Source organism: Anabrus simplex, chromosome 2, assembly GCF_040414725.1.
Source record: "Anabrus simplex isolate iqAnaSimp1 chromosome 2, ASM4041472v1, whole genome shotgun sequence".
Lineage (NCBI taxonomy): Eukaryota > Metazoa > Arthropoda > Insecta > Orthoptera > Tettigoniidae > Anabrus > Anabrus simplex.
In genome coordinates, this window is record NC_090266.1 from 1,183,296,976 (window position 1) to 1,183,308,978 (window position 12,003).

The 12,003-nt window shown below is 40.3% G+C and overlaps 1 protein-coding gene across 1 annotated transcript in view; it reads left to right on the forward strand.

Annotated features, from left to right (window-relative positions):
• The window catches only part of Arms (Ankyrin repeat-rich membrane spanning), a 485,159-nt gene that overhangs the window by 351,752 nt on the left and 121,404 nt on the right, over positions 1-12,003 (forward strand). Inside the window, exon 21 of the mRNA XM_067142156.2 lies at positions 4,528-4,746. Coding sequence (XP_066998257.1) covers positions 4,528-4,746 — 219 coding nt within the window. The remainder of the gene's footprint in view (positions 1-4,527; positions 4,747-12,003) is intronic.

Genomic DNA, 12,003 nt, shown 5'->3' on the forward strand with positions numbered 1-12,003 from the left:
TTCCTTGTCACTTATTGACCGAGTAATTCTTTTTCAACTTTGGTGGGTGAAGTGGAGGTTGGAGAACATTCCATAGTAAGTTCGACTAGTGACAGCACAGGAGGATTTACAGTACTTTTCATTTCTTTAGAATTTTTATCCAACTGCAGGAGTCTTATCTTATGCTGTAAAATGGGTGGTATTTGCTTGTGACCACTAACTGTTTTTGGGAAGATAATTTAAAGTAATAAACAAGTGAAAATCAGATCATATCTAGAAAGGTGGGAACATTGAAAGGAACACATTATAGGATAAACACGACTGGAGAGTGAGGGATGAGGAAGGAAGACAAGAGCTGGGATTGGTAAGGGGAGAGCCAGTCTATTTGCAGAAAGCAGTGTATAAGTTTTTGTTTTGCTATTTGCTTTACGTCGTACCGACACAGATACTCTTAAGAAAATGGAAATTGCAACACCATGAAGGCATTGGTCGTTTCTGTTCATTTTCAAGATATGGAACGATGACATATAGGTATGCAAACGATCAAACTTTCAGACCCATTGGATTGTTGCTACAGGTCTCCCCACGTGATTGATCGCAGAGGAATCAACTCCAGTATATGGACTCTGGTGTAGCGTAGTTGACTTGCAGTCTGTGCAGTGAAGTGTTCCCCGTCAAACATGCCTCGACGACAGAGAAGAGCATGCTATCAACAACCTGTCTCCGTTTGAGAGGGCTCGGATAATTGGGCTGTGCGAGGCTGGATTATTGCTAAGGACTGTCGCTGCACGTGTTGGCCGACAGGCATCTACGGTACAATGTGTATGGCAGCAGTGGTCAAATGAAGGTACCTAGACTCGTAGAACTGGCACAGGCACAGCGCGACAGACAACTGTGAGAGAGGATCGCCGCATCATTCGGATGGCCCGGATGGAACCCCATGCAACAGCAGCTCAAATTCGAACAGCTGTGGCACCCCACATTACACAACAAACATTTGGTAATCGTCTGCGTGCAGCTGGCTTACAAGCCCGTGTCCCTGCAGAAGGTGTTCCATTGGCCCCACAACAGCGACATGTAAGGCTGGCCTGGTGTCGAGAAAGATCAACGTGGGTTGACGAATGGCATAGGGTCGTCTTTAGAATCGCACTTCTGTCTTGCCCGCAGTGATCGCCGGAATCGTGTGCGCTGACGTACCGGGGAGAGGGGCCGCCCAGATCTTATTGTCGAGAGGTACACAGGGCCAACACCAAGCATTATAGTCTGGGGAGCTATTGGCTTTAATGTGAAATCGCAATTAGTGCTTGTTGAGGGCACTATGACTGCTCGACAGTACGTTGATAGGGTACTCAATCCAGTGGTTGTACCTATTATGCCGAACATTGCTAATGGGATGTTTCAGCAGGACAATGCTCGGGTTTACACTGCACGCATCTCCAGAGAAGCTCTCCACGACATCACAACCTTAGAATGGCCCGCCAGATCCCCCCGACCTCAGTCCTATTGAGCATGTGTGGGACATGATGGGTCAACAACTGGCCAACCATCCTCAGCCACCCACAACTCTGGAACAATTGACCCATGCAGTGCAGCAAGCATGGGCCACAATTCGTCAGGAAGCAATCCAGGGCCTTATTGACTCCATGCCTTGACGAATTCATCAATGTATTGCAGCCCATGGTGGGCACATCCTGTATTAATTGTTGTCCAAACTTGCAGTCAGAGGGACCTGAAAGTATAATCATTGAAACACAACCAAACACTCGTCCTGCATGTTCAACTGCAGTAATGTAGCACCACTCCTTCTGGGTGTTGCAATTTCCATTTTCTTCAGTGTAGGTCTTATGACGACGATAGTATAGGAATGGGAAGGAAGCGGCCGTGGCCTTAATTAAGGTACAGCCCTAGCATTTTCCTGGTGAGAAAATGGGAAACTATGGAAAACCATCTTCAGGGCTGCCGACAGTGGGGTTCGAACCCACTATCTCCCGATTACTGGATACTGGCCGCACTTAAACGACTGCAGCTATCGGGTCGGTATGAAGTTGAGATTGCCCTTGTCTTTTGGGTTTTCTTTTTATTTCTCCCTTTTCCACACTGAACTGTCATTGTGTTCATCCTGTTGTATGTTCCTTTCAATGTTCTTGTATGATTCTTTGAGGAAGATGAACTGTGAAGAATAATAGAAATAAATCAATTTCTCATACTGCAGTTCAAGCATCCATTCAGTTTCTCACATTGGATAATTCTGCTTAATTCCTTCAGCCAGTTCAACATTATATACACATCCAGGATTGTACAAAGTTCAGTGATTTTTTGTTTCTTCTCAAAAACTGTTACCCATAATTTAGGATGTTTATATAGATTGATGCTTTCATGGCCCCATAATTGTAGACATAATAATAAGCTGCCTGGGTTTTGCCATGTCAATGAAAGCAAGGTGAAATACTTTACATCTTGCTGAGAACCTTGCTTGCACATCTTTAGAGGAAAATCTCATCAGTTCACGAGGAAGACTTATGTAATAATAAAGGTTTGAATTTAAAAATGCTTTACCGGGCGAGTTGGCCATGTGGTTAGGAGCGCGCGGCTGTGAGCTTGCATCCAGGAGATAGTGGGTTCGAATCCCACTGTCAGCAGCCCTGAAGATGGTTTTCCGTGGTTTCCCATTTTCACACCAGGCAAATGCTGGGGCTGTACCTTAATTAAGGCCACAGCCGCTTCCTTCCAACTCCTATGCCTTTCCTATCCCATCGTCGCCATAAGATCTATCTGTGTCGGTGCGACATAAAGCCACTAGCAAAAAAAAAAAAATCCTTTACTGTTGATCTATTGTAAGTAGTACTCTCATTCATCACCAGATGCCTCACTGTGCGTTAGCCCTCTGAGTGGGAGGTGATGACACTATCTTAGCTCCAAATAAGATGTTCCTTGTTCCATCATATGTGTGCTGCAAAGTAAAATGCAAATTCTTTAGATAAATCCGGGACGAATGTGGTAGAAGAAATAAATAAAATATTTTTTTACAATTTGTTTTACGTTACACCATCACAGGTAGGTCTTATGGCGATGATGGGATAGGAAAGACCTAGGAGCAGGAATGAAGCGGCCGTGGCCTTAATTAAGGTACAGCTGCAGCATTTGCCTGGTGTGAAAATGGGAAGCCATGGAAATCCATCTTCAGGGCTGCTGATCTCCGGGATGCAAGCTCACAGTTGTGCGCCCCTAACCGCATGGCCAACTCGCCCGGTCTAAATAAAATAAAGTTGAATGGAGACTGACAAGGATAGAAGAATAGAATAGAGCCGAGGATGGAAAGAAAAGTGCATAGCAGGAAATCTAGAAAAATGAGTGCGAGTCGGGTGGGGGTGGGGAAAGAGGATGTATTACAATGAGGTTGAAGACACAATAGTGAAAAGAAGTAGGAATAATACAGTAACAGGTGTACACAGGTTATGAAAGTATGACACATAGTAAATAGCCTAGAATGAACCATGTTTTGATGAGGAGAGTAGAAATTTGAAAAACACAGAAATGAAATAACAGTAGTGAAAGGACAAGGAAGAGAACTACCTACGTAAATCCTTAATGGCTAGCAACCGCGTATTACTTAATTGATAGCCAGATCCCTGTTGAAATTATTATGATTTGTATGTATTTCCTCCGTTTAATGTATTTTCTTCTGAAGATGCGGAGCAAAGTTCTCTGTGAAACATAAAGAATTCCACCTTGTTTTCTTGACACGGCTTCTTATCCTGTCTAGGGTGTTTGTCATTTAGCTGAAACAAATCATCCTCCTTATATCTCTGTATTTCAGGAAATATTACAAAATATTAATGCATGCACCAACCAACCTCATGAACGATATTTTTACACCATTCATAACAGGGTGCAGCTGCACAAGGAATGGTATTACTAGCATCGCTTATACCTCAGTCAGTTCCATATTGTCAATGCCAATGATCAATGAAAGTAACAATTTTATTCTAGCCCATACCAGAAGACATAGCACACTGTAAACACTACATCTCACCAGCAAATGCATCCACCAAATTAGGTCTTTTAATTCCTGCCCTTAATACTACTACAGTGTAATGTGAAGGAACAATGACAATATGTCACTCTAACACCAAATCTCAGGCATCTACTATAACCTGAAAAATTGCAGATAGCAGAATTCAAGCGGGAGTTTTATATGCGAGATCACTTTCATTATCAGAAGTGTAGTAATTACAAACTTCTAGTTGAGAATAGGGAGAGTAAGTTTCAGAAGTGATAGACAGTTACTAGGGGCCAGACAATGGTTATAACAAGAACAAAGAGAAGATAATTTAGTGTTTGTGCATCCTGCCAGAATGTCCTGTAGTTGACTATGAAATTAACATCTAGAAAAATCATTCCTTTTTTTTAATTATAAGTTTCTGTTTTGTACAGATTCTGTTAAATACAGGTTTTGTTGTATTTTCTTATGTTGAATCCAATGTAATTTAGTAATGTAATTTAATGTAATCACTTGAGCTGTGAAGTAATATTTGTCCTTGGTTTTAGGCTGTCGAAGTGAATAGCCGGCGGTTGTTCAGCGAATCTAATATTGGAGGTCATGACTATCTTCGGAACATGGTTCACTTGCCTTTCTATCTTCAAAACTCTGGTTTGCGAAAGGTCAAAGTTGCTCAGCAAACATCACAGTACCACAGAAAGAGTACTACAGCATGGACCGAAAATGAAGAAAATGTTAACTTTGCTGCCTCTAGTGCCTTATCTTCAGTAAGTAATAAGTATGACAAACCATTAGCTTAGTATTCTGCACACATTAAGCAATATTTTCATAGATTAACAATAGGACCCAGTGGGGGTGCACTGAAACCCAGCTACGCCAGCGCTGCTGGGGCAAAGAATTTGGTATTTACGTTTTCTTATTATTCCTTAGGACATTTCTGTATCAAGTTAAAGAAAACTGCAAACAGCTAAATCAAGGTAAGTACAGCTGTTTCGGTAAACTGTTCGCTCTATCGCAGTTTCTTTGCCGGCGTGAAACCAGTCCAGGTCTCTCCAGCGAGCTGGGTTCCTTTGCTGGCATGAAAGAGCTACCCCAGTTGCTTGGTTAATGTATGAGCTTAAAGCCTCCTTTTCTTGGGAAGGTTGGGTGATAGCTGTTGGCCCCACCCGTGATTCACAGCCTCTTACGGCGGGGAAGCAGCTAGCTTGGGTACATGTCAGTTGTAATAGCTAACACTCAAAGTATTCAGTGCCACACACATGAGGCTACAAGAAAAAATAGTACAGCCACTTGTACAGTCTTGCAATAAAAATAGTCATTTTATGAAATCAATTGTAATAAAAGTATTTATTTTCATTTTGGTTTTCGACATGTATGAAGTTTTTGGGAGCAATTCATTGATGGCACATGTAGAAGATGTTTTCTGATATACGCAAAAAAATAATTAGGTTACCCAGCATGAACAAAGAGCTAAGCGCGAAGTACAAGCATTTTTGTATTTGGTTGCTCTGTACGATTGTGTTTCCCTGTAATGGTGGTATATTGTTAATTTTTGTAGCATTCCTCTTGGATTATAAGTGAATTTTTTGTGATTTCTCTGGCATTCTTTGTGAATATAACAGCGGTATAGGTCGTGAGGAACATTTTCTCTCATTTGTCGTTGCTGTACCTACACTTAATAAGCAGTGAAAGTGTAAAACTTTGGCGATGGTAAAATACCTGCTAAATTTTGCTCATTCAGTTTAGGTTATGCTTTTTAAGTTAAAAACAAGAAGTCAGTACCAGTATATTTCTGTGAAAGCCATGCCATGTCTGTACTATTTTGAAGCATCAGCAGGTGAAACTGTAAGTAAAATATTTAAAATATGCTGTAGCTTAAGTTATGATGGTTCCGTCACTGCCGTGATTATGAATTGGGAAATATGTGCGAGTATATGGTGGAAAATATTCTTATTCAAGTGAGTTATAATTTCATAAGTTCTTTAATAACTAAATTGTCTTATTCATTGTCTGATCTGTTTGCTTGTTATATTTTCACTTAGATATTGAGTGAGTTTATAAAATACTAATGTTGGCTTTAGAGAGAGTGGTGGGGCTGCGATTGCTTTTTGTAAAATTAATTTTTGCTGCTGGGGTAACAAATGTGTTCACTGCATGCCACTGATAGGACCTGATGAGAAAAATTAAATTAGGAAACTGTAGATATGTTATATGTAGGCACCATTTTTGATCAAGGAGTTAGTTACTCCTTGCCTCAAAGGTTAAGATTATTACACGGGTGTGTGTGATTCTATGTCCGGTTCAGTGATTGCATGCTTTGTGTTCTACATGATGATGATATAGGGCGAGGGTGAAACCTGTTGTTGGCACCTAGCCCGCTCCTGTTGATCAAGGGGTCTGATCAAGGCTTAACGTCTCCACCTGATGGACGAATCGTCATCAACAGTGTGGAAAAATATGGAAATGAATCAAGGCTTTTGGCTAACATTGGTGTACCAAAGAACTAGACCTACAATTTTATGTGTTGGATAGACATAATAATATATCTTACTAGCTTTTAAACTGATGATGTTTAACAGCTATTTCATACCAATATTTGCCTATGGTATTGAAGCATGCACCCTCACAAAAAGAGATTCACCAAGACTGCAAGCATAAGAGATGAAATTTCTTAGATCCACCATCCAGCAGACAAAGATGGACAAGTTAAGAAATGAGGTCGTGAGGAAAGAAGGCGGAATAAAGACATCCCTATTAGACCGAATCAGCACATCCAGACTATGGTGGTACAGGCATGTGATGAGGATGGAGCCTACAAGAACAGCCAGAATAAATTTGGAAAGACAGGTAGAGGGGGAAAGACTTGCAGGAAGACTTAAAACCCGATGGAGGGACATGATCAAGGTTGATCTAGTTACCAGAGGATGGACAGTGGATTATGTTCTCTGTAGCGTTAGTTCGAGACTACGCGTACACAAAATAATAATAATAATAATAATAATAATAATAATAATAATAATAATAATAATAATAATAATAATAATAATAATAATAATAATGACATAAAATGTGAATAAGGAAATAGTAAAATGATGCAGTGGCAGTGAATACACATCAAAGCACGGAAACATGACGGATAACTTTCAATACGCAAAATTAAATTATATACAAGGGATCGCTTACAGGCCTAAAAATGGCAACTAAAAAAGGAGAGTGGAAGGTGGAGGAACCCTATGAGGTCCATGGGAAGGTATGGCATTATGGAGGAGAAAAGGTTTACAATCATCACGTCGAAACTCATCATATTAACATAATCAAAACCAATATTACAAGAAACAAAGTCATGACATAGACTGATACTTAATTGACAAATCAAGGGTGTTTCAAAGACTTTAACAAGTACAGTTCCACAACATGGAATCAGGACATACTTAAGTAACTTAGAGAAAAACTAGATTTAACATCGAAAACTGATGCTACATTACAATGTATAGTTTAAAACGAAAGTAGGTAAAAGAATTGAATTACGGCAATGGGAATCTAGGGCAAACTCGGACATGTTAAATTTAAAACTTTAAAAATAGCATTAAGCAAATAAATACCGAAATGCAAAAGGAATAAAATTAAATCAAACAAAATCTGAAAACATTGAAAATAACATGAAAATAGCAATGGCACTTGCCAATAAGGAGGTAGGGTCCCCGGAGGGGAAACCCTCAAGCACATCAGCACTCGGGGATGGTCAGATGGAATCAACGCTGCCTAATCTCCTCCTGCATGCGAAGCGGCCTAAGGCCAGAAATTGACAAATCCCAATCCACCAATAGGGTAGTGTTCCACTGGATTCCCGTTCGCCAGTATAATTGCATGACCATATATGGTCATTTCCTGTCCTACTGATGTGAGAGGAATTACACTGATGAACATGTCTTTCGAAAAAAAAAAACGTACACCTTTTAGTAACTCTCTTCGGTGTAAGTACTGCGCAGCGGAGGTGACAAATTCCGTCGTTCACTGCAGATGTGCCACAGACGATGATTTTCGGTATATAATCAATACAATCAATACAATCAATACATACTGATCTGCATTTAGGGCAGTCGCCCAGGTGGCAGATTCCCTATCTGTTGCTTTCCTAGCCTTTTCCTAAATGATTTCAAAGAAATTGGAAATTTATTGAACATCTCCCTTGGTAAGTTATTCCAGTCCCTAACTCGCCTTCCTATAAATGAATATTTGCCCCAGTTTGTCCTCTTGAATTCCAACTTTATCTTCATATTGTGATCTTTCCTACTTTTATAAACGCCATTCAAACTTATTCGTCTACTGATGTCATTCCACGCCATCTCTCCGCTAACAGCTCGGAACATACCACTGAGTCGAGCAGCTCATCTTCTTTCTCTCAATTCTTCCCAACCCAAACATTGCAACATTTTTGTAACGCTACTCTTTTGTCGGAAATCACCCAGAACAAATCGAGCTGCTTTTCTTTGGATTTTTTCCAGTTCTTGAATCAGGTAATCCTGATGAGGGTCCCATACACTGGAACCATACTCTAGTAGGGGTCTTACCAGAGACTTATATGCCCTCTCCTTTACATCCTTACTACAACCCCTAAACACCCTCATAACCATGTGCAGAGATCTGTACCCTTTATTTACAATCCCATTTATGTGATTACCCCAATGAAGATCTTTCCTTATATTAACACCTAGATACTTACAATGATCCCCAAAAGGAACTTTCCCCCATCAACGCAGTAATTAAAACTGAGAGGACTTTTCCTATTTGTGAAACTCACAACCTGACTTTTAACCCTGTTTATCAATATACCATTGCCTGCTGTCCATCTCACAACATTTTCGAGGTCACGTTGCACGGTGTCTGAGGGCTCCTCGATCTTGAAAACAAATAAGACACAATGTTGGACTTTGAGTAGTTGGAGAAGAGATACGTTCTTAACAGCCTTTACAGTTTGTTTTTCTTCTGCCACACGAACCATAATGTCACTGTATTCCGCTTGGCGTCTTAGGTAGCTGAAGAAGAACTCGATGTCATCGCTTGTTAGGTTCCTCGTCAAAGCATAATGCAAATGTATACTTATGAGGTATTTTACGCAGGCCACAGTGGATTGGGTAGTCAAGATCTATGTATGATACATTTCCCTCATGAATCTTTTTACTTTCTCGGAGTGCATTTGAATTTTCTTAATATATGACAGGAAATCATTAATTTACCAACTGAGGCGTTCATCTTCAGTATTAAAAGATGCTCGTTTGTTCTCATTCCTGGAATATGTCCCATGTGAGGTGTTGCAGACGTCATGTGCAACGAACAGTTTCATAAAATGCTCCATAAAACAAATGGTTTATTTTAAACCATATTTAATGCTCTCGGAACAAACCACCTCCATACTTTTCAAACCAGAAATTGTTTCAGGGTAAAATACAATATTTTTTGCTCTTGCTACATTTATTTTCTCCAAATTTGTTGGGCAAATTATTTTTGTGGTCGATATCCTAATTTAAGATTTCTGAGTTTGAAAAGGCCTCTCAAATGATTGCCAGTCACGGTAGCATTGTTTACAAAAAAGTCCAGTGATAAATTTTGGGATCGCACGATTCTTATGACGTAACTCGGATCAAACTTAGGAACAGAGGCCTAATTTCATCAGCTGGAAGTCGTATCTCATGTGTAATACTTCCTCTGCATAATGTTTTGAACATTGAACATTCACTAGAAACTTGTGAAATGAAATTCCACTACCTCTGATTTCTCTTGAATAAATCATGACTGGAACTGCGAATGCTTAACATCAGACGAATACTTACATTCACAACCAACTCAATTAATAAACACGTTTAAAGGCGCGAACCTGATAGACAGGGGGCGAAAGCGACCCTAGCGGCCCGGCATTGAACTTCAATGTGACCATTTCGATAGCATCTTACAGGCTCCATTTCAAGGCCTTGTATTATAACGTAGGCAACGGTCCCACCATATATTACATTCTCTGTAACAAGTTGTATATGGACAGAAAGAAGTGGAAGAGGCTCATTAACAGTACCTGGGAAACTGGAACTGTACAATGATGATGATGATGATGATGATGATGATAACTAGCTTTTACTTGTTGCTTCACATGCATGGAATTTGTTTTTGTGCCCATTCACAGAATTGATGAACACTGGAAATTATAGCAGATTAGTTGTATATTTTACCAGTATGCACTTGTCCATAGCAGATTTATTGTAACTTAGCTATTATATTATGCTTTGATAAGAGTTGATGACAAGTGTGTTAATGAAGTTATTCATCACACTTTTTTTTTTAATCTAGGGAAACTGAATTTATTTCTTGATTTATGTTTGTCTTCATTTCCTGTAGGATGTGTGGATTTGCCCTGTACACTTTATCTTTTATTGAACCCCAGATACAGTAATTACAGGGGGCACAAGCACCAGCAAGAACTGCGGTGAGCATTATACATCGCCTTCGCTTCTTACCTTGAACACTACCCGTTTCCCAAAATTTATTAACAGTACAAGTTGGAGCTTGATTATTGGGGATTTTTTTGGATAATAATCTCATGACAGCACAAGCCAATCCTGTGCACACGTAGTCTACAAATTGCAAGTAAGCACATAGACCTATTATTCATCATATCTTAGCACACCTCTGTACACATGCTGTTTCAGCAGCTGTTTAGCACAGACTGAAAAAATGAAATGGCATATGGCTTTTATTGCCTGGAGTGTCCGAGGACAAGTTCGGCTCGCCAGATGTAGGTCTTTGGATTTGACGCTCGTAGCCGACCTGCGCGTTGTGATGAGGATGAAATGATGATGAAGACGACACATACACCCAAACCCCCGTGCCAGCAAAATTAACCAATTATGGTTAAAATTCCCGACCCTGCCAGGAATCGAACCCGGGGCCCCTGTGACCAAAGGTCAGCATGCTAACCATTTAGCCATGGAGCCAGACAGCACAGACTGATAAGTTATAATGTTCTTACAGAGTTCCCATGAAGGAGCTTGTCGACCAAATTTGCAAATGGACTGGACCCACTGCGCGTATAGGGAACTCATATACTGCTCACCCGGTATAACACATGAGCTGTTGGATTTCTGAAATTAGGTTGAGGCAGATGTTGAGGAAAGTAGAAGAGAGGGAGGAGGGGAAGGAGAAGGTGGTAGTGTTTCACGTTGGTACCAACAACGTAAGGCAAGCTGATATAAGTACCAACATAGTTGGAGATGTGTGGGATCTGGTAAATGCAGCACGGGTGAAGTTTAAGAAAGCGGAGATTGTTATTAGTGGAATACTGTGTAGGAGGGATACTGATTGGAGGGTGATTGGGGATTTAAATGAGACTATGGAGTGGGTATGTGGGAAACTGGGAGTGAAATTTCTAGATCCTAATGGGTGGGTAGGAGATAGGGATCTGCGCTCGGATGGCCTTCATTTAAACCGCAGTGGTACGTATAAGTTAGGAAATTTGTTTGGAAGGGTAATAGGGAGGTACATTCAGGGAAACGGGATGGCCTAGGGAGCGGTGATAAGGGAACAAGGAACTGGAAATCAAGTAGGGATGACATAAAATTGTTAGTGCTGAACTGTAGAAGTATTGTAAAGAAAGGAATAGAATTAAGTAATTTAATAGATATATATTTACCAGATATTGTAATAGGAGTTGAATCATGGCTGAGAAATGATATAATGGATGCAGAAATTTTCTCACGGCACTGGAGTGTGTATCGTAGAGATAGGATAGGAAAGGTGGGAGGGGGAGTTTTCATTCTGGTGAAAGAAGAATTTGTAAGCTACGAAAGAGTTAAAGATGAGATACATGAAATTCTAGGTGTAAGGCTCATTTCTAAAGATAATAGACAACTTGATATATTTGGAGTGTACAGATCGGGAAAGGGTAGCACTGATGCGGATTCGGAATTATTTGATAGGATAGTAAGCTATGTGGGAAACGACATGGAAAGAAATGTGATTGTAGCGGGAGATCTGAA